This window comes from Notolabrus celidotus, chromosome 24 (assembly GCF_009762535.1).
Source record: "Notolabrus celidotus isolate fNotCel1 chromosome 24, fNotCel1.pri, whole genome shotgun sequence".
In the NCBI taxonomy this organism is placed as follows: Eukaryota; Metazoa; Chordata; class Actinopteri; order Labriformes; family Labridae; genus Notolabrus; species Notolabrus celidotus.
Window position 1 is genome coordinate 613,687 of NC_048295.1, and position 22,705 is coordinate 636,391.

Consider the following 22,705-nt stretch of genomic DNA (forward strand, 5'->3'; position numbering starts at 1 on the left):
CTTTTCAATAATTCTTCTCTTGCTCTCTTCTTAATCCCTCTTCATCAGATCTACTCGAACAGGGAGGTGGAGGAGGCCATGGCGAAGATCCGAGACGTGCTGTCGGACGATAAGAGAGACTGGGAGCTCAGAGTGGCCGCTGTAAGACCTCCTGACTCCTCTGTTTGTCGTAGTCTGAGGATCATTGAGGAGGAAAATGATGATGATGTTGATCTTCTTTATGCTCCTCCTCCAGCTGAAGAAGGTGCGTTCGCTGATCCTCGCCGGTGCAGCAGAGTTTGACGGGTTTCCTCAGCAGCTGCGGCTCACGGAGGCTGCGTTCAAACAGTCCGCCAAAGACCTGCGCTCTCAGGTGGTGAGAGAGGCCTGCATCACTCTGGGGTAAGGCTGCCTGGAGATCACTTTAAGGGCTCAGATACAATAAATAATACGATAATAAATCACTCTGAACTAAAGATGATGTTAAAGAAAGGACTGGGAGTTGTTTTTTATATTTCTACTGACAGCTTAGAGGACAAACTCTTCATTTGATTATCTGATAAGACTCACATACATGATCTAAACGTGTATCTCATGTGTTTCCTGCTCTCCCATCTCCAGTCACCTGTCCTTGGTGCTAGGCAGTCGGTTCGACCACGCTGCGGAGGCCATCATGCCGATCCTTCTAAACCTGGTCCCCAACAGTGCCAAAATCATGGCCACCTCCGGCATGGCCGCCATCCGTATGATCCTCAGGGTACGGGTCATCTTCACTGACATGATGTCTGTGGTCACTGTAAACCGACATCAGAGAGGACCAGTCACTTGACCATGTGGTCTTTGTCGTGTGAAATACAAGCAGCTCTCTTTCCTGGTTTAAGGAGTCACGCTGAAATGAATGTGTCCATGAGGCAACTTTAAAACAAGTTTAGAAAGAGAAGTAGAGACTGTAGTCTTCAGACTTGACAGATTCATATCTTCTTATAAGCAAAGGACCCAAAGGTTCATGCTGCACGATGTAAACTGCTCCAAAAGTTTTAGTCCTGAAGAAAAAAAGATTTCAGATTATTGAAGTTTCATTTTTATTTTGCAGCACACACACTACCCACGTCTCATCCCCATCATCACCAGCAACTGTATCTCTAAATCTGTGGCAGTCAGAAGGTGAGAGAAACATATTTAACATATTTAATTTCCTGTTATTAAACTGTAAAAGTCATGTTTTTAATCAGTTTCTATGTATGTCATGTATTTATTGATATGTAACGCCTGTGTTTACTCCTCCTCTGTGGTCTGATCTTACTTAATTTGAATGTTTGTTTCCTCTTGTGCAGACGCTGCTTCGACTTCTTGGACCTGATGCTGCAGGAGTGGCAGACGAGCTCTTTAGAGAGGTGAGGAAGCAAACGTATTATTTTCTGACAGTTCACCAACAAAGAGTCAGAGGGTAGTTTAAGGAGAGCAGTTAGTTGGTGTTTGCGCTCAAAGATTGAAAGCGGTGACACCAAGTACAACATGCTACCTCGTCAAGAAATGTGACACCGGCAGAGTGGAGAGCTTTCTCAGCAGCTTCCACGGCGATGCCAGGGGGGGATCTCTGTCTGCCTCCAAAAGCTTCTTTGTGTTTCTGCCCGGCTGCTTCCTGCCTCCGCCGCCAGGGAGAAACCTGAGCCGACCCCCCCATACCAGGGGAGCTCTCTGGTTCTTATCGATCAGTCACTCAGTGTGTGTGTGTGACTTCAAAACTAGAGTTGAATAAGATGGTGGTGCTGGAGAGGAGCTGTGAAAGCAGAGCAGGGTAGTTCACTCAGTGGAGTCCAGACTGCAGAGCAGATGGGACGGTTTGACTCATGCAGAGGTTCAAAGGTCACTAATACTCTGTTCATATTATATAACATGCATGGTAGAGAGTCTTCTTTTTCATCTCTGCAGTCTGTCATGTCAACAGAGACTGTGGGATTTCATTTTGTGATGGCGGTCTCAGGTTATAACACAGCATGTGGTCTCTTTCCCTCTCTTAGGCACGGGACAGTTTTAATGGAGACGATAAAGAAAGGAGTTCATGATGCAGACGCAGAAGCTCGCTCTGTGGCCAGAAAGTAAGTCTCCATGAATATTCCCAGACAATAAACCATACTATAACTGAGATACTGACTCTGATGGGAGAAATGTCCTGATGTTTTTGTGTCGGTCCTCTGTCTTGCTGCTGCAGGTGTTATTGGAGTTTTCACGGTCACTTCCGTCGGGAGGCGGAGCTGCTGTTTCAGGGCCTGGAGTCGTCCTATCAGAAAGCTCTGCAGGCTCACCTCAGGAGCGGGGACAGCATGATGTCACTGCCCGCCTCGGACCGCTCCTCCTCGTCCTCTCAGGAGAGCCTCAAGTGAGACACGTTCTCTGATCCATGGACTTATTGATCGACCGGGGGAACTAAAGCAGTATTTATTCACATGACACCAACAGGAAGTGAAAGGGTTCAGTTTCATTATTCTGCAGCAGTGTGAGGGATCCTGTCTTAACACACATCTTTATAAAGACATTAAAGACACAGATGAAGAGCAGCTCTGCAGGATTTATCACAAACTGTTCTGTTTTAATTAAAGGGTTAAAGAGAATATGCTTCCTCTCTCCACAGTCGACCTCTGTCTGTAAAAACCAGCTTCGGGAGCAGCTCAACAAGAAGTAAGGACCCTGTTTTATTTCTATTTAAACCATGAGATGAGGTATATAACACATCAGTGTGTGATAAATAAACAGCAGTGGAGGGCGGAGAGTTGCTGCAGTGTTGGATGCTTATCTTGTTTGCATCTTTGTTGGTCCTCTTCCAGCCAAAGCTGCTCACACAAGGACGCCTGCTGCTGCTGCTGCCGCCTCCTCTCCTGGCTCTCTGCAGCGCTCTCGCAGTGACGTGGACGTTAACGCGGCGGCCACAGCCACCGCCCGTACCAGAATGCCCGCTGTGCCCTCAGCCATGACATCATCACCCTTCAGCTCTGCTTCAGCCCTCCCGCCTGGGTCCTACGCTTCCCTGGGTAACTCAGACCACTCTGCATTTATAACACTGTGCTCTGCTTCCCTGGAGATCCCACAAAGGTTTTAACAGACTTAAGGCATGAGATGTAGACACACATGAGTGAAGTGTCTTGATAAGATCTGATGAAATATTCAGAGACACATTGATTTCACAGGATGAGACGCTCCTGTCTCAGTCCCTCTGCTTCCCTCTCATTTGTAAAGCTTAACCTCTTGACCCCTGACCCTTGTTGTGTCCCCCCCTGGCTCTCCCACCTGTCAGATGGCTCGTGGTCTGTTAATGCAGACGGTAAGCTGTGTGTGTGTGTGTTGGGGTATGATGCTCCTCCATGCCTCCTCGGTGTGTCTTTTACCCCATTAGTTCTGTAATGTCGGTCATCTGTGATGGAACTGTGTATGCATGGTCTCCGCATGGTGTCCTGTAACTTATCTGCTGCACTTAAACTAAGTCTGTGTCACACTGATGGGTAAAAATGGAGAAGCAGGAGTCCACTGCACATCCTGGAAACAGGTCAGGGAGAGGACGAGGACTCCAGATAATGAACCTTTTAAACAGACGATCTTAGGATCAACACCAAATATTGATCTCCTGTCTGTCACCCCTCACTATCCCTTGTTCCACATCATCTGTCACGTCCCTCTGTTTGATGAGTTCACTCTCTCTGCATGACAGGAATGCAGAAAATGTTGACTTTTCAACAAACTGCAGTCCTTCAGTATTGTGACCTTTATCTGATTTTACAGACGTTGAGTATCCCCTTTCCTCCTTTACTCACTGTCATTGTGTGTCTGTGTTCTGTCCTCCGTCTCTGAAGGTCGCGTACGGACCAGGAGAACAAGTTCAGGGACCAGTCCGTGTGTCACAGACAGCCGGGGAAGAAGCCGAGGGAAAGTGGTCTCCCAGTCTCAGCGTGAGCAGCTGCTTCTCTTAGTGATAGAGGGACTGTTTGAATACATCAGCTTTCCTTTCAGAGGGTTTCAGTAAATGTGTTTGTGTTTGTACTTCCATAAAGATAAATGTATGAACACTAAAAAGAAACCATGTACTCCACTAAACGACTTCTTCCTTGTTTCTTCCAGCCGGCAGTAGATCAGGTTCTCCAGGCCGACTGCTCAGCTCCACATACGGCCGAATCCCGAGGCCGACCATGGGCACCACCGCCACTGCTGCCGCCACAGCCAGCAGCACCTCCACCAGCCTGGCAGACAAGAGCCGGCCCCGAGGCCACCGCAGCCAAGGCTGCAGCAGAGAGACCAGTCCCACCAGATCTGGAACAGGTAAGGAGAGCGAGCCACAGAGCTTCTCAAGACACTTAGTGTGAGCTAGTCCAAAAGTACAAAACTATAAACCAGGAGGATGCACTCAAAGGAGTCAAACCTGCAGCTGAGATACAGTTTCTGAAAGGAAGTGTCGTGTCTGTAAAGATTTCATGCAGGAATTAATGTCAAGCTTCAAGCTGATTTTGTGCTTCAGCTTTTGAAGAGCATTTTTTAAACCTAACTAAATGAAGTCAGTCAAAAAGGGTTGTGCACAGATTTGCATGCACACCCCACAAAAGAAATCCAAACTCCTGTTACCTGCTCCTCTTCCTTCCACTAATCCTGTCCCTACCTCCTCCCTGACTCTAACTCTGCCTTCTCTCCCGCCTGACTAACCGTCTCTGACAGCTCAAGGTGTGTCTGTGTCTGGCTGAATGTGCTACAAGCTAAACTCTCCCTCCTGCGCTGCTGTCTGTCTCTCTTGTCTGTCTCTCTGTCTATCACGCATCTTCAGCCCGCAGCCGAATCCCCCGGCCGAGCATGAGTCAGGGCTGTAGCCGCGAAACCAGTCGCGAGAGCAGCCGTGACACCAGCCCTGCCAGGGGTTTCTCCCCCCTGGGTGAGTACACTAATGAAGACCCCCCCAAAGACCTCCTCTCTTTGTCCAGCAGAGATCAGTAGAAAGTAGGAGCAGTGATAAATAACTTGATGTGGATCTAAAAGCACAACACATGGATATTTAAGACACAAGCTTAAAGTAAAAGTTAAGAGCTAGCTCTCACCCTGCACATCTGTCTTCATAAATCGCTGTTTGTTGTGTCTGATTCTTTGCATGCTCTCTATTTCAGTCTCCACTAATCTATAAACTATGTGCATAGAACAGAAGCAGGGAAACCTCCTCTCTGATGTTGTCGTGCTAATAGCTGGTGTTAGTGTTTCTCTCTCTTGTTCACCTCTAACTTTCTCCTCCAGCAACTCGCCGTCACTCCCGTTCAACCAGCGCCCTGTCCTCTGCAGAGTGCTACTCAGGTGACCACAGAGGTCTTCTCTCGGAGCAGATTGACTCTGTCAGCCAGATAACATGACAAATTCAACACATTGAACACAACAGATTCTTTCCCTGTCCCAAACGGTTGAAGGATGTCCCTGAGGATGTGTGGCGTTATCTGGCTGACTGAGCTAACCTGCTCCCTGCATGGATCAGCACTTAGCTCAGAGTCTCGTTTACAAAGTGGGAAAGTGATCAGCATCCAAACTCTGTTATAGTTGTTAGATGTGTCATTTGGTGTGGCTGAACATGGTGCTGGTAGTTTCCCACTTTGGTTCACAAAAGCAATACGATATGAATATGATTGCAGCTTTTCCAAGTGTTCTTTTGCAGCTTCATGATCATTCTTTTCATTTTACTGAGTAATGCTTGATCTCTTTTTAAACCTTCATGATTTGTATTTGAAGATTCTGTTAGCCTCCTTAGACATCCTCATCCTCAAACATTTGTTTTCAGCTTCTTTGCTGTTTTCTTTGGACTGGGTGTGTTGTCCATGATTTGCCGCTCCCTGCCCCGATGGATTCACATTTTATAAATCTGTAGATCTGAATGTACGTGTTGAAGATAAACCTCAGTATCCTGTAGTTATTTTCAAAGGGGAATTCAGACTTTTTAAAACCTGGGCTGATCAGAAAATCATCTCTGACTCTACCAAAAACAATACTCAGTAAATCTTCTGAAGTTCTGCAAACGTTGGGCGTACTTTGATGAAAGCATATTTGCTTAAGTAAACTTTTCCCTTTGAAACATGTCATTAAAATCCATCCTAAGTGCCTGCTACCAACCTGCAGCTTCACCCCATGCACAGAGGATTGTCACTCCACACTCATTGTGGTGACACTCTCCTCTTTACCTGCTCATGTGTGTTTCCTTTCCTCTCAGACCGTCTGGCTCATCAGGCTCGCATCTCGGCCTCGGTCAACGCCATGAGGATCCTAAACACCGGCACCGATGTGGAGGCAGCTGTTGCTGACGCTCTGGTAAGAACAGAAGCTTTGAAAATATCTGCTCTTTTAATTCATCTGTCTTTTAACTTGCCGTTTAAAATGTGTCGTGATGCAAATACAGATGTGTTGATGTTGTCCGAGCTCACACGGGCCTTCAGTAATCTCCTCTTTTTATCCATGATCTTGTTTACTTCAGCTCTTAGGAGACTCGAGGAGTAAGGTACAAAGACATCTCATCTGACTCAGACTTGTTACTGCATGCAGAGCATGAGCGTTTCACTTCAGCTCTTATTGTGAAATATGGAAGAGTGAGCAGGCTGGGATGCTGTGCTGTTACCAAGGAAACTCAGACTGGAGATATTATTCTAGATCTTCAAACAGTGATTTCCTTTTGAGGGTTATGTGTCTAATAAACTGTTAACATGATCCTGTGAGAATAAAGCTGTGACCCAGATGTGTGTGTGTGAGTGTGTGTGTGTTCAGCATAAAATAACATCACTTCAACCTGCATGTCTCTGCGTCTGTAGCTGCATGTTAGATCTCCTCATAGATGTGACAGAGTCATCATGGCTGCTGCTGTAAAGTAGAGACTCTTCAGTCCACTCTGTAAACTAAAAGCATCTTCTCTTCTGCTCAGCGGAGACCCGTCAGGCGGCGCTTCGAGTCTCCAGGAATGCACTCCGATGATGACGCCAACAGCGACGCCTCCAGCGCCTGCTCCGAACGCTCGTACAGCTCGCGCAACGGCGGCATGACGCCGCACTACCTGCGTCAGACGGAGGACGTGGCCGAGGTGCTGAACCACTGTGCCAGCGCCAACTGGTCTGAGAGGAAGGAGGGACTGCTGGGGCTGCAGAACCTACTCAAGAGCCAGAGGATGCTCAGGTGAGTGTGAGGAGCGAGGTGTTTTAAGGTTTAAACTTCTCTAAAGATTGTTGAATTGAAGAGACTTCTGCTTGTTCTCTCTGCCAGTCGTGTGGAGCTGAAGAGGCTCTGTGAGATCTTCACCCGGATGTTTGCAGACCCTCACAGCAAGGTGAGCTGAGCATCTCTAACACACAGCATGACTCTGTGAAGTCTGCAGCTCCTGAGTTCAATGTTGGACTGATTTTACAGCTCACCTGTCAGAACTAATACAGGACAAACTAACAGAGAGTGTTTCTTTGTTGCATGCCTCCTCGCTGCTCGCTGTGGACTCTTAACAATCACCAGAGAGTAAGTGTTGACTCACCTCACTCACCACAGCGGACTGTTCGCTTGTTTCTGCAGCACCATGTTTTAGAAAACTGAAATGAACACGTTGAAGAGCATAAATCTGTCTCCTCCAGGTGTTCAGCATGTTCCTGGAGACTCTGGTGGACTTCATCACGCTGCACCGGGAGGACCTGCAGGACTGGCTCTTCGTCCTGCTCACTCAGCTGCTGAAGAAGATGGGGGCAGACCTGCTGGGCTCCGTCCAGGCCAAAGTCCAGAAGGCCCTGGACGTCACCAGGTCAGCAGAGAAGCGAACATTTCATCACAAATCAGTTCTGCTTTTCTACATTTCTCAACAGGTATGTCCTGCCTTTCTCTGCAGAGAGTCCTTCCCACACGAGCAGCAGTTCAACATCCTGATGCGTTTCATCGTGGATCAGACGCAGACGCCCAACCTGAAGGTGAAGGTGGCCATCCTGCGCTACATCGAGGCACTCGCTCGCCAGATGGACCCAGCTGACTTTGTCAACTCCAGTGAGACCCGCCTCGCCGTCTCCCGCATCATCACCTGGACCACCGAGCCCAAAAGCTCTGACGTCCGCAAGGTAAGAGGGTGGGGATAGCATCAACGCTACCTCCAGCTTCTCTCAGAACTTCTTCTCTTTTCTCATTTCTGTTCCTTTGTCTGTGAGTTCAGTTTGTCTGTTTCATTTTTTCGTTTTTACTTTTTTTTTTTTTTTTTCAATCGCCATTTCTCGTCCACCGCACCCCTAGACCCTTCAAAACTGGGCAGGGGAGGACTTCTCAGGCCGAGCCAGCACCGTGGCCTCTCTGCCTGGGGAGGGCAACCTGGAGGAGAGGTGCAAGCAGGTAGAATCTCCCATCGAACAGCATGATCCGGAGTGTGTGAGCTGCGCTAACACAGCCTGAGAAACACTCTGAGTGGATGTGAAAGCACTCCAGAGCGCCATGTAAAGGCTTCTTAACTAACTGCTCTAAGTCAACAGACAGGTCAGTTTGAAGGAGGAGGCATGTCTGGTCAATGAGGAGAATCAGCAGAGGATATTCATGGAGGGTGTGCATGTAGCTGGAGATGGAACCCTTCTTGATTTTGAGTTTTCAGACTAACGAGTCAAACGTGAATTTTCTATCCAGTTTCCTTGTCTTAAAGAAACAAAGTCAACATGCAGCTTCTGCTTCTTTTCATTGTTATGTAATGGACATGCTGCATGTGTGTCAACTTCAACTCATTCTCTTTTTCTTGGTTCCTGGTTTCTTGACACAAAACTGACATTTTCAAAAAGAATCTTTAAAACACGTCATGCACAGTTTGAATCCATGTTCCTTCTCTTAAAGCACCGTTAGTAGATTTGTGTTTTACATCAACAGACATGTAAACAATGGTACTTCATTCAGGTGGAGTTATTTCCTATCACTCAGTTTGTCTAAATGAAGCTGAAATATGAGCTGGAAGAATATCTGAAAAATCACAACCAGCTCAGGGCAACACCTGAGCTCCAGTTAAAGTTAAAATGACACTGTGTGTGTATATGTGTGTGTTTGGTGTGTGTGTGTGTGTGTGCAGGCAGCCCAGGTGGTGCTGATCGCCCTGTTTGAGCTGAACACACCAGAGTTCACCATGCTGCTGGGTGCTCTGCCCAAAACCTTCCAGGACGGGACCACCAAGCTGCTGCACAACCACCTGAGGCACACCAGCGCCAGCAGTGGCATCGGCATGGTACCACTTTTAATTTATCATCGGAGGAGGAGGAGGAGACACGGGAGGATCTCTCTCTGGTATCTTCAGCCCCCCTCAGAGCTTATCTTAAGACGTGCTTATCTTTAATCTGTGTGCTTTGTGGATTTTCAGGCATCTCCCAGCAACACGGCGGGTCGGATTCCTCCTCGGCCGCCAAGCAGCCGGAGCAGCCCGCTCACCTCTCCCACTAACTGCTCCCATGGGGGGCTCTCTCCCAGGTACTCATCAGTCACAGTGCATCTCAAAAACTCCACCTCCCATCAGCTGTCAAAAGTCAAGACACACTTCAGACCTTTACAAATGACTGTCTGCTGCTCTCTGTTTGAGTTTATCCTCTTCCAGCTTGTCTCCATCCTTCTTTCAGCCAGCAGGTGGAGACAGTTTATTTTAAATCTTTGTATTCAGACACTTTCACATCACCATCTCAACATCGACAGCTGCTTCAAAGGTTAACCAGCCTGTACTAACACTGACTGACAACAGTGCTTCTCTTTTTCTCACATCTCTATCTTCTCTCTCCCCGCTGCTCTCTTCCTCCTCCCCCTCCCCTCCTCTTCCTCCCGACTGTTTGCAGTCGGCTTTGGGGTTGGAGCGCAGACGGCCTCTCCAAGTTCCCTCCTTCATCCTTCCCCTCCCCTCTTCCTCCACCCGCTGCCCACTCCTCCCTCAAGGCAGTGCGGCGGGCTTACTCCCCCAGGTAACCCCTCCCCTCTTTTCCTCATCCTTCTCATCCTCCTCCTCCTCTTCATCTCTGTGACACAGTTTCACAGCATTGGCTGTTTGATATGAATTATTTTAGATGTTCTCATACACACTGTGACTCATTCAGCACTCACCGGTCCTTTAGCTTCTGCTGCAGTCACCCGTGCCTCCATCAGCTCCTTCTGTTCATTTGGATAACTTTGTTTATTATGTGGTAAAATAAAAAGATCATACTCAGCTCCTCTGTGTTCGTCTCGAACTGCGGCAGGTTGTCAACATGTCTGCACGTGCACTGTGAGATTATACTTCATGGTGTGGACAGATCTTCTTTAGGTCCGAGATCCGAAGGGCCCAAAGAACTGTTATTGAATTCTTTTCAAGAGTCTGGATTATCATTTCTGTCTGACTGCATCCTCACAAACCTCCTCTGCCCTCTTCTCTTGCAGCAGCATGCTGGAGTATGACAGTGAGAACCTGAACACAGAGGAGATCTACAGCTCCCTCCGCGGCGTCACTGAGGCCATCCAGAACTTCAGCTTCCGCAGCCAAGAAGATCTGATGGATCCATTGAGGCGGGACGGGAAGAGGGACGGCATGGTGAGGGCAATATACGGCCGAGTTCAACCTCAAACGATGTGATTTACACATTTCAATGAGACCAGAGATGTGTTGTTGTTGTTGTGTTCCAGTCTGGAGTGGGGGCGTCTTCAGACTCAGACCCCAGGCTTGGTGGTGATGTGGTGGGAGGAGGACGCACGGCTCTGGACAACAAGACGTCGCTCCTGAACACGCCTTCCCCTCGGTCCTTCTCTGGCCCGCGCTTCAGAGACTACAACCCGTACAACTACACGGACAGCATCAGCACACTGGACAAAGCTGCGCTGAAGGAGGCGCTGTACGAGGACGCTGTGGAGCAGCTGAGAGACGGTGAGAACTCAGAGAAGAAGATGGGTATTAGAAGAGTGTGGTTTGACGTTATTGTCTTTAAACTGGATGTCTGTCTCTGCAGGATCCCGACAGGAGTGTGTGGAAAACAAGATCATGAACCCGAAAAACTTCCCAGGTAAAGACACTTTCCTCACATGCTGAGTCGTTTGGCTGTGGTATCAAAAAGCTGAGTCACACACAGTCTGATATTTGTCTCCTCTTGTTAGCCAAGAGAAACTTTGAAGGATTAAGACAGTCATACACGGAGAACAGATTGAAGGTCGATGATACGGCATCAGCTGAAAGATAAACAGTCACAGATTTATGGAGCTTCTCTTGAGGAGAGCTGAAATACTCAAACGTCTACGCAGCAAATGAATAACTTCATTTCCACATCTGTTTATCTTTGGTGATTTAAAACTGAGCTTCAGACTTTTCCCACCATCACACCCTCCCTGCAGCACTCAGAGCGGTCAGAGTAACGGTGTGTTGGATTAGTTATGACCAAAGTAAAACCCTCTTTAGTTCTGCTCAGGATTCAGGAAATAAAACGTTCAGAGCTCTTGTGATATAGTTCAGAGTGTCTGATTTTTGCACTCTTCCTGCAGCTAGCCCTGCTGAGCAGCTGGAGCTGGTAGGGGGTCTTCTGAAGGAGCTCTCCCAGGGCCAGGCAGGGGAGCGGGGCCCTGAGGAGCGCCGGGGGACCCTGCTGGAGCTGCTCAAAGTGGCTCGAGAAGACAGCCTAGTGGTGTGGGAGGAACACTTTAAAACCATGTTGCTGCTGCTTCTAGAGACACTAGGAGACAAAGATGTAAGGACAGAAGCCCGGCTCATTAGTTCTGTTAAATACTTTGTGTTTCTTTAAGTCCTTTAAACTGACTCCTCTCTCAGCACACCATCCGGGCTCTGTCCCTGCGAGTCCTGAAGGAGATCCTGAGGAATCAGCCGGCCCGCTTTAAGAACTACGCTGAGCTCACCATCATGAAGACACTGGAGGCTCATAAAGACTCCCACAAGGAGGTGAGACTCCTCTGGATTCCTCTGAGCTCTGATGGATGTTTTAAGTACTGCAGTGATTTAAGAAACCTTATTCCTAACCCGACAGGTTGTGCGAGCAGCTGAGGAGGCAGCGTCCACTCTGGCAGGCTCCATCCACCCGGAGCAGTGCATCAAGGTCCTCTGTCCCATCGTGCAGACGGCAGACTACCCCATCAACCTGGCCGCCATCAAGATGCAGACGAGGGCCATTGAACGCATCACCAAGGAGCCGCTCCATCACCTGCTGTCTGACATCATACCTGGACTCCTGCAGGTGAGCGCTCTGAGACATGCGGACGTTTTAGGAGTTTGTTTCTGTTCTATAAAGATGTTAGAGTCGTGTCTGTTTGACTGAGCGTCTCTGCTGCCGCCGCAGGGCTACGACAACACTGAGAGCAGCGTGAGGAAGGCAAGCGTCTTCTGCCTGGTGGCTATCTACTCTGTGATCGGAGAGGAGCTGAAGCCATACCTGGCTCAGCTGACCGGCAGCAAGGTACGCTCCTTTACCTATCCTTCAACCGTCTGCTTGTCAAACTCTCAGTGAGCTTTCATTTCCAGTCTGCAGGTTTTGAGACAGGGTCCCGTTTAACATGAGTTTAAGTTTTTATCAGTTTCAAGAAAGCAGAGAAACTTTGAGCCAACGTGCTCCAGACATTCTGCAAAGATGTTTCAGGTTAGACAGCTCTGAGATCATTTCCAACGCTTGACAGGATGGAAAACTATTCTTAAAAATATGTGTCGACTTCTGTCTGCTCATGAAAACAACATTAACTTATGAAAGGAACTTATTTGTGCTGCGATGCATGACAAAAAAAACAGAGTACAAAATGTAGAAATGAAAAATGACTGAAGTCAAAGCTGAAGAGGAATCCTGACAAATCCAGTCTCTAAGTTTAACTCTGCATGGAGGAGTCCGAGGCAGACTCCTGAGTGTTAAACAGAGAGACAGTCTGTAGGATCAGAGAGGGAGTCCTCTAACGCTCCTGCCGTTTCCCCTCTGCAGATGAAGCTGCTCAACCTCTACATCAAGAGGGCCCAGACCTCCACCAGCAACAGCAGCAGCTCCTCTGATATCTCCTCCTATTAACTCCTTCCGCACACGCTAAGCTTCCATCTCCTCCTCCTCCTCACACAGAAACCTTTTCATTCCATCAGCTGATGACCTGAAGTCAGCGTCTCCACACTCTTTGCAGGACCAGGCTGGAAGCCCAAATCCTCACCTTCCAAACAATGATTCCCATTTCAATCCCTCTTGATCATCTTCTTATCATCTTTAAAGCTTAGCTAAGATGTTCCACAAAGAACCAGGTCCATCCACCTGATGCTCCTCCTCTTCTTTGCACTTTCTCTGTAGTCATGGGCCTTAAATCTTTCCTCTCCATCCACATGTGATGGAAACATGGAGGTCAAACAAACCCCTCATAGACCTCCTTCTGCTCGTTCCTTTTCTCCTTGTAATCCTTTTCCATCCGGACCTGAGTCTGAGCTCTTTGGAGCTGAGGATGATTTACATCATTTATCTTAAACGTAGTGTGAGGAGAGTTTGACTTGGAGGAGAGGTTGTCCTGTGTGAGGAGTAAACCTGTGGCTGTCAGTATTTGTACTCACTCTTAGAACCTTTAATTCTTTCTACACTTTATTTTGCTTTGACACATCAAACCTTATCGTACATTGAATGTAAAGAGCTTTGACAGGATGTGGAACTCCCCTGTGTTTCCCTTCCTAACTACTGCCTCATTGTACCCGGTGGATCGATCTTAAAGGCGTTGGAATGTTTCCTGATTTGAACATGTGCATCATTAGATGAGACGCGAGCTGCACTGAGCGGTTAGAGGAGTGGTCTTAAGGACTTAAAGGGTCCACCCGTAGAGTTAAACGTAAAGACAACGATGTGTATTTACTGCTGAAGGACTCTGTCACAAGTGTTAGCTTCAAAATGTGAAACCCAAACTCCTGTTAGTTTACATTGAATGATCATTTGGCGGGCCAATGATTTTAAGCACTACAGCAATTACAGAAAGTTCTATTACAGAGGAGCCGAGCACCAGCAGCAGATCTCTGTGTTTTTAACTAGAGCGTTTTAAATTCACAACTTCTGACTTGCAACACTTATCAGTTTCACTCCTATTTAACAATCTGTCACAGCTCATAAATGCACTTTCACAGTTCAGGATGTAGAGCACAGTTTGCCTGATACACACAGTGTGTAGACATGCCTTCAATCTCATGAATGTAGTCTTTTATCCAAATCAAGCATTAAAGTGCCAGCAGGAAGTTATGTTCATTCATTTAACATACTTTAAGTCTGTTTCTAACTTTCATTCTGTGAATGTTACGGAGGGATTGACCTCCACGACGAACGTCTCCTTCAAAGTAAAACGTCTGGAGTTGATTAACCGACATTAAATAAGTCCCCATGAATTAATGATAAATGAGCCCCATGGCTTCCTCTCTGTTATACAGAGATCTTTAAATTATAAGCAGCCTTTAAACACCACGGTGTGATTCAGGTCCTGAAGTTAGACCTTCTTTAAGGACACTGTCGATGTAAACTGGGACCAAATCCTGCAGCATGCCGGTCGACACATCTCAAACTTCTGTCTCAGATTATTCAGTAGAGGAGAAACTGATGAGTGTTGCATGGATCTGTTTATATTTAAATGAAGTATTTTAATGACAGAGCGTCTCAGCTGAAGATGAAGGACTTTAGAAACCACTAAAAGACAGTGATAAACTCCAGGTCCAGTTTAAACTCAGAGTTTGTCGGTTTACTCGTCTGTGAGTTCACAAACTGTCTCGTCAAGACTACTGGGATTTGTAGTTTTATTCCCATATACTGTAGTATATTTATATAATGTTAAAGGTCATTAAAGGTCAATCTAAAGTAGCTTCAGTGTTTTATTTATGACGGCTTTGTTGGCAGTAAACTAAAGTGACTGTTGAATATGTATTCTTGTTTTAAAGAGATGGTTTAGCAGTGAAACCCTCCTTCCTAAATTGAATGTAGTCACTCTGAGACTTTATAAATGTGAAATATTTAAAGCTTCAATCGGACAGAGAGAGATGGACAATCTGAGTGATGAGAGTCGATGTAAAGCGACGGTGACGATGCTACGTGAGGTGTCAGCTCTGAAAAAGAACAGAAGGTGATTGTTTGATCTTCGGACATTAGCAATAAACTTTTAGAAATCCAGTCTGGGGTTTCCACGTCAAAGCACTGTAAATCTCCATCGTGTTCCTCCTTTGAGACGCCGCGCTCGCTGGGCGATGTACAGAAGTTTGTTTTTTTAAAGTATATGATGAAGAAGAAATATTCCTGCTGCTTATTCAAATACTAACAACGCGCCTAATAACTCCAGCGTATGTACTGTATCACAACAGAGAGGGTCAGGTACAGTTACTGTGATGAAGAACTAAACTTAATGACTGAACGCATCAGAATCTGAAGGCTTCTGATTGGTTGAACTCTCCGCCCGTCTGGAGAGTTCAAACAAACGCAGCAGAGAAGTTTGGAGTCAAGTTCAAGTGACAGTTCAACATTTTGGGAGAAGCACTTCTGTGTGTCTCTATGCAGAAAGTTAGAGGATGAGCTTCACACGCCACATTTAGACCGGAGTACAGATGTGTATTTAAAAATCTGCTAATATGATACACATCCCTGAAAACATTTGAATACATTACTCCAATCAATAAGACCCTCACACACACATGAAACCTTCACACACACACTCTGTCCACCTTCCCCAAACTGTTGAACTCTCTCTTAACAGACTTTGAATCGGTGAAAGTGAAGGAAGCTGTGACTGAAGATTCCCAGGCCTTATTTTATCTGCAAACACATAACTCGGACTGTTAAATGTACTGTACCGGTGCCCGTTGTCACTTCTCTCAGCCTGCAAGGATTTGACAATTCGATGCGCTCTTAACTCTGGACTGAATGTTTGTGTCTGAGCCGATGAATCGTCCAGGAGAGTCCAGCGTGAGCCTGAGGCCGCTCAGAGTCCCTTTACTGTTTTTGTACAGTGTGATTTAAAAGTACAACTTCTAAACGAAGTCTGCATGTGACCGTCTCAGCGACCGTAGGATGTGTCCGGCTGCGTTGCTGTAAAAATGTAGCCAAAACAAAAAACTCTGAATGGAACAATCAGATTGAAAGTCGTCCTTTTTGATTTCCTGAATGTGTGCCTTTGGGGTAAAGATTTCTGGCAATACTAACCTTTACTAACACAACACTACACTGCTTCTGAAGCTGGACTGAGAACCAAACGTCCTGATAAGAGAAGAAGAAGAAGAAGAAGAAGAAGAAGAAGAAGAAGAAGAAGAAGAAGAAGAAGTGCTGTAATTATGATACTTTCCGTTGAAACCACTCCAGTGCATGGCTCCTGTTTGTTTCTGTAGTTGATCCGTTTTATTTTATGCTATTCAATATTTATGTTTGGTTTCCCTGTGTATGACTGTATATATTTACATGTTTGGTTCTCTTTCACCTGTGATAGACTTTGCAGAACTTGAAATAAACTATCAGACTTCTATCCCCTGGTCTTTGCTTTATTTTAAATAATATTTAACTTGTGTTTCTTTCCTTATCCTCCATTTTTATCCTGTTTTATGTATTTTTATATTTTGTATGTACTTCTCTGAGGGTCTGCAGGTTTGGTGAGAGGTGAATAAGGCTGGTTTGTATTCAGACTTTAATATTAATCATTAAAAAGTGGATTAATCCTGATGTCTGAAGGTTTAGTCATGTTTTAGTAACATTAACTAGAAGTATTTAATTTATTACAGTTTTAAGGAGTGTTTTATTTCATGAGGTTCATCTGAACTGCAAACATTTAATGTTTTTGTATTTGTATTTGTTTTATTTAACCTTTATTTAACCAGGTGAGTTAATTGAGAACCATTTCTCATTTGCAATAACGACCTGGGCGAGAAGGCAACACAGGCGGCTTGACAATAAATAAAAGACAAAACAATAAACAGAGAGGACAAACAGAGGAACCTAGTGACAGAACAATACAATACAAAAATATGACAATTTAAAAGCAAGTCTCAAAGAGGAAAATAATATTTTTGTACAAAAACAATTTATTGAACAAGTTGTAGTTTTTATTTTACTCTTTGAATTTTGAAAACTCATGTATTTTAATTTTTAAAATTTAAATACTTACTTAATTATTTTTAACATGACTTTAATAACACTTTAATCCCCTGAACATATCTTTATACTTTATATTTCCCTGTTTGTAGTCTTTGAGTGTTAGAACTACATTTCCCATGAGCCCTGAGCTCGACTCAAACGCCCAGGTGTTGTTAATTAATGACCCACGCGCCCCTGTGTGTCTGTGTCCTCGTGCCTCTTCTCTGTAGCTTCACACTGAGGGAACCTTCATCCTCTGAGTTTAAAGGTAAACTATGAGTTTAAATGTTTATTCTTCATGAATTTATATATTCTAACTTTTTAATTTAACCTGCGTCAAATTTAAATTTATAAAAACAACCACCAGGTGGCGCTCCTGCCCCACATACGGGTCTGGGTCCGGGTCTTGGTCCCCTCCCGGTCCACAGCTGTGAACCCTTTGCTATGTTCGCATTCTGGTTTAATTTATCAGTTCTGTCGGAGTGTTTGGAATATTTAATATTAATATTTAACATTTAAAGGTTTTATTTTAGTCTCTAATGAATACTTTAGTTTTATTCAGAGTCTCTTTTTAGTTCTGGTTCTGGTTCTAGAGCAGAACACCAAGGAGAACAAACCTGTGACGTATGTTCTTATTACAGGACCAGACCCTCCTGGAGTCAGACCCTCAGAGACTCACAGAGACCCACAGAGACCCACAGAGACTCACAGAGACCCACAGAGACAGGGAGGGACAGCTCAGCTCTCAGACTCAGAACCTCTGCCTGCAGGTACATTAAAAACACTGAGTTATTAAACAGACTGTATAATATAATATTGATTTAATGTTATTAAACACAGACTGTATAAATATTAATTTAACTTGTTATTAAACACAGACTGTATAATATAATATTAATTAATGTGTTATTAAACACAGACTGTATAAATATTAATTTAATGTTATTAAGTGGAGCACATGTATACATTATTTTAAGATTTAAAGCACAGCTTCTTCATGGTAAATTCTGCTTTAATTTAATTTACAAGAATAAAAAGGAAGACAAATATCATTCACTCAGTTACAGGTTGATTTTATTGTAATTAAATGTTCTGAACTTTTTAAATTAACCTTTTAATGTTTGAGCAAGGAGAACCAGATAAACTGAGAACCAAGATTAAATTACAAACAAGAGAATTTAACATGAACAAATAAAACTTATATAAAATAAATGATCTGTAGGGAACAGGAAGAAAACACTGTGTGGATAATAATCTGCTGCAGGTAAAATGACTGCAGCTATAATTCTTCATGAAGTTTATTCTATTTAAGTATCAAATGAAACATGAGCTGTTTTATCAGCTTTATAAAAATAAGAATAAGTAAAAGATGATTTTTGTTCCTCTGATTTATTATTTCTTATTATAAATAGAAATGTAAATAAAAAGTGAATCTTCTAAAAGCACCTTAAATATGTTAAATTCTGTATTTACTCTTCATTTATTCTCTTTTAGAAAATGTTACTCAACAGAAAGTCTTTAAATCAGATTTCGGTCTCTTTAGTTTTCCTGCCCTGAAGAGTTTCTGAGATGTAGTCCGGATCTGGTCTCTCACATGAGGACAGTGAGCGGTGTTGATCCGCAGCAGATGAAACTGGAGGTCTGGATGTTTGAGGTGGTTCCTGCACAGCGGCATGGATCTGATTTTATTTCTGGTGATGAATAAACTGCAGGGCCACACTGTGTGCTTTACACGCTCCGCTCCCACACTGTATAAATGTTTAAACACATCACCCGGATCAGCAGCTCCTAATGGGGTGTTTCATTTGAAGATCAGAGCGGGGCGTGGGGACGGAGCCTCCCGGCCGTCAGACCTTGAAACGGCTTGGTTTGTGTCTCTCAGTGGTGGCCTGCGTGTTGTTACGGAGCACTGCCTCTCTCTCATCAGTATGCACATGCTGTTGAAAATTAATTTCATTAAAGACCCTCTATTTGTACCCCCCCTCCAGCTCCTCCACCAACACCTCCAGCCGCCCAGCTCCTCCTGTTTAAAAGCCCTCATAGTGTATGATTAGCGCACATTTCCCCAACCTGGCTGGGAGTGGCGGCTGGGTCGGGAGGTCGCCTAAATGAAAGAGAACAACTTCATTGTGAGATGACTGGCCCATAAATCATCGGCCGTTTTCTATAAATCACGGCAGATGGCAGGGAGCGAGCCGAGGCTCATGGGAGCTCGTTGCGGCCCCTGTGCATGATGGGAAGGGCCGGGCTTAGCTGCGGCGGAGGCTGGCAGAAGCTCAGGGTCAGTTCTAGTTTGTGGATGTTGAAGACGTGAGGTGTGGTGGAGGCGGGCCAGAGGCCTGGCTGATTCACCCCCTCCCTCTGTCCCTGCAGCTCAGCCCGGGCTCACCTGATGAGATTCAGACCCCGGAGGTCCACGTGCCGCCCCTCTCCTCTCTGCCCTCCATTTAACAGGTCTAATCTGCCTGCTTAATATGGAGACAACTTCATCCCCCCCTCGTCCCCGAGCTGCGCTGAGACCTGTCAGGTTGACACTAAATGTCCGCCCAGGAGGGGAGATGTGCCCGGCCGGCTCACGCCTTCATTATTCATCATGATTATTTAACAGAGCAGGATTCAGCCGCACTGCAGACTCCATCTCTGTGTTTGAACGCCACCTTTCCTTCTCCTGCTTGGAGAGGAAGTTTATACATCTCTTAATGAGAGGAGGAAGGTCTCACAAATCAACATCTTTGATTGTTGGAGGAAGAAAACAAACTCAAATCCCTAAAGTTACTGAATCTCACTGTGACAATAACTCTCCTCTCTGACGGTGAGGGGGAACCAGAGTCTCCAAACATCCAGCTCACATTTAAGATCACAGAACCTCTCTTTAAACACGAGATAAGGAGCAGATAATAACTTAAGATACTTCAGACTGAATGAGGCAGAAGACAGCAAGTCTGTTTTCAATGGAAGCAGTGTAGCAGCCATCCAAACAGTCAGTCCTCAGCTGTCAAACACGCTCTGTGAGAAGTCAATAATCCTCCTCTACAGAGCTCAGATACACGCAGCCACCAGAGGACAATAACAGAGTTCAACTAACCCTTTGAATTGTTTTAAATATAAAATATAGAATGCAGTTAATGTAGCTTCAGTGAAGTGTATCCACTGCTTTAACATTAAACCTGACTAAATAATTAAAATAATCAGAGTATTCTAAAAACACAAAGACTACTCTGTAAGACACTGTCCTCGTCCGTCCCTCCAGATTCTCTGTTTTTCAGAGACGTTCTCTTAAATCAGGAAAGTGTTCACACTACAGATGTTCCTCCTGGCACCAGTAGAGGGCGCTCCAGAGCTGGTGACAGTAACACAGAGTCAGATTGTCCTGCAGTTAGTCAGAATGAAGAAGAGGAACGGGCCTGCTCAACACTCTTTCAGTAAAGATCCTACATTTCCCAGAAGCCCTCCTGTCAAACCACCCAGCTTCTTCTTCTTCTTCTTCTTCTTCTTGTATTAAGTCTGAAAGCATCACCTGAGAAACCACACCGCTCCACACCGTGTCCACCTGCTGGGTCTGGACCTCGAGACTGAATCACTTCCTCTTTCAGGAGGTCTTTGGACCTGAACCCTGAGACTCCTCAGAGCAAACGTGACAAGCCTTAAACTCAGGTTCTTTATTAAGGAGAAAATCAAACCTCCTTCATTTGGAGAGACAGATTCCTCCATCTCCTTAACTCCTTAAGCTTTAAATGACTCTGTGTGATGTAGTCTGTGTTCAGACCTTGTTGTGTTGCAGTCTTTGTAGTCTGTGAGGAGTTTACAGTTAACACCAAGTGACTCACAGCTGGAACAGTTTTTAGTTAAAGGGGGGAAAGAAGCAGAACGAGCTGGGTTCAAACCGCTGCTTGTTTTCTGCCTGATTGGTGTGTTGAAGCAGAAACTGTAAATTATAGATACAGGACAGATCTCAGATCAGGGTGCTGCAGACGTGTTCCTGTCAGACCCGGACCGGACCGAGTGTTTGAGCTTCATGGATGGAAGGTGACCCTGGAGTTCCTTTTGTAAAATCATGTCAAATGAATTCATGAAAGCAGAGAGGATGAGCGGCCTGAAGAGCACATCTCCTGAAATGTAAAAACAAAATGCATCTCCTTGTTTCATCTTTAAATCCATATGATTGAAGTCTCAAACTTGAGATGTATTTATCTTCAGAAGAAGCTTTTGTTAATGTTGATTGGATTATTGTCTGCAATGCGAGCACGTGATGTAACATCTCTCCTCTGAATGTGCCGGTCTGAAGCCTCTCTGTGTTTCTACTTTAAAGATCTCAGAGACTCTCAGAGACTCTCAGAGACTCTCTGCTGTGAATCAGGGTTAGCGGGGAATTCGTGTATCCCTCTGCTGCGCTGCACTTAAAAGCATCCGAGCCCCATTAGCTGCTGCCCTCCTTTTTTCTCTGCTCTTTCTTTTCTCCCCCCCTCTGCTGGATCTCTTCCGTCCAGTTGGCTCCAAACCAGAAGCTCCCGTTCCTGCGAGACCCGTTCAAACACTTGGAGGGTGTGAAGGGGGCCACGAGTCCTCAGCTCGCCTAATGAACAGCGGTCGGCTCTGATGGTTCAGAGTCCGCCTGGACTTCAGGTCTGAGAAGGGTTTTCTGACAGATGCTGCTGTGTGTGATGATAATCAGCTTCATTCAGGTTTCCTCTGGTGTGAAACGCAGAGAATCAAAGACAAGTCAGCACTTTGCTCAACCCCAAAACATCCTGCAGCTCATCTGAGTCTCAGGATGAACAACTTTATCTCAACTCCAAAGATCTGAAACCGGTCCAGGTGGACTCTGGTCTGTGAATATCAGCTCAGTGTTCACTCATTCATAGATGAAGTCTTTTTTTAAATATGATTCTTCACTGATGTGAGCTTTAGTTAGAGGGACTTAAAGACCTCAGGTTTTACTGAGAGCCGGATGATTTCAGCCATGAGGCGACTTCAGCAAAGACTACAGTAATCCGGTCTCTATCCACTCTCTGAGTCTGACACTGGATCAGCTGCCTGCTCGTCGGTGTGTCGGTGTGTCATGATGGTGTCGGGGTGTCTGTGGGGGGGCCAAGGGCACAGGGAGCTGTTCAAGGTGGACCCCCTCTCTAACAAGACGCTGGGCCTCCATCAGACCTCCACCCCCCCACATCTCTGCAGCCCAAACGCAGGCATTAATGCAAATTATGGTCTGATAATTTAATAACTGTGCCGGCTTGATCTGTCCTTTTTATTCCAATTATCATCAGGCAGGGGGTTGCGTTCCATCATCAGAAAATAAACACCATCGATCATCCTTGTAATGATTAGCCGCTGACAGGCCGAGCTACGCTTTGCATAAATGGACTTTAATGCCGAGCTGGAGAGGAGAGCGGCCTGCTCTTTTTTTTTTTCTCCAACGTTTGCTGCAAACTTTGGCTCCACGTCGGGGTTATTAACCGTGCTGATAATCACAGCAAGACTCCCTTTATGTTGCAGAGAGGCGGCGTGGGTCACAGCCAGCGAGGAGAGCCATTTCTTAAAGGATTACGTCAGGGGAGACTGACTCAAGCTCAGAACTCTGAGCCAAGACATGCAACCAAGGCCTGTTAAGTCTTTCCAGAAAGAGGCTGAAGGTGCCAGAACCATCCACAGAGCTGGCACCGCGCGCCGCCTCAGCATCAGGG

General features: G+C 45.6%; 1 protein-coding gene across 1 annotated transcript in view; it reads left to right on the forward strand.

Annotated features, from left to right (window-relative positions):
- Positions 1-22,705, forward strand: part of LOC117808222 (CLIP-associating protein 1-A-like) — a 148,010-nt gene that overhangs the window by 14,660 nt on the left and 110,645 nt on the right. The window contains exons 14-44 of the mRNA XM_034677828.1: positions 49-141; positions 236-381; positions 601-736; positions 1,073-1,143; positions 1,314-1,373; positions 2,001-2,078; positions 2,192-2,359; positions 2,612-2,658; positions 2,805-3,008; positions 3,825-3,920; positions 4,090-4,287; positions 4,784-4,888; positions 5,242-5,298; positions 6,200-6,297; positions 6,461-6,484; positions 6,902-7,149; positions 7,237-7,300; positions 7,417-7,419; positions 7,593-7,756; positions 7,841-8,063; positions 8,233-8,328; positions 9,044-9,196; positions 9,329-9,435; positions 10,366-10,516; positions 10,609-10,846; positions 10,929-10,982; positions 11,455-11,657; positions 11,738-11,866; positions 11,952-12,158; positions 12,261-12,377; positions 17,663-17,791. Coding sequence (XP_034533719.1) covers positions 49-141; positions 236-381; positions 601-736; positions 1,073-1,143; positions 1,314-1,373; positions 2,001-2,078; positions 2,192-2,359; positions 2,612-2,658; positions 2,805-3,008; positions 3,825-3,920; positions 4,090-4,287; positions 4,784-4,888; positions 5,242-5,298; positions 6,200-6,297; positions 6,461-6,484; positions 6,902-7,149; positions 7,237-7,300; positions 7,417-7,419; positions 7,593-7,756; positions 7,841-8,063; positions 8,233-8,328; positions 9,044-9,196; positions 9,329-9,435; positions 10,366-10,516; positions 10,609-10,846; positions 10,929-10,982; positions 11,455-11,657; positions 11,738-11,866; positions 11,952-12,158; positions 12,261-12,377; positions 17,663-17,791 — 3,867 coding nt within the window. The remainder of the gene's footprint in view (positions 1-48; positions 142-235; positions 382-600; positions 737-1,072; positions 1,144-1,313; positions 1,374-2,000; positions 2,079-2,191; positions 2,360-2,611; positions 2,659-2,804; positions 3,009-3,824; positions 3,921-4,089; positions 4,288-4,783; positions 4,889-5,241; positions 5,299-6,199; positions 6,298-6,460; positions 6,485-6,901; positions 7,150-7,236; positions 7,301-7,416; positions 7,420-7,592; positions 7,757-7,840; positions 8,064-8,232; positions 8,329-9,043; positions 9,197-9,328; positions 9,436-10,365; positions 10,517-10,608; positions 10,847-10,928; positions 10,983-11,454; positions 11,658-11,737; positions 11,867-11,951; positions 12,159-12,260; positions 12,378-17,662; positions 17,792-22,705) is intronic.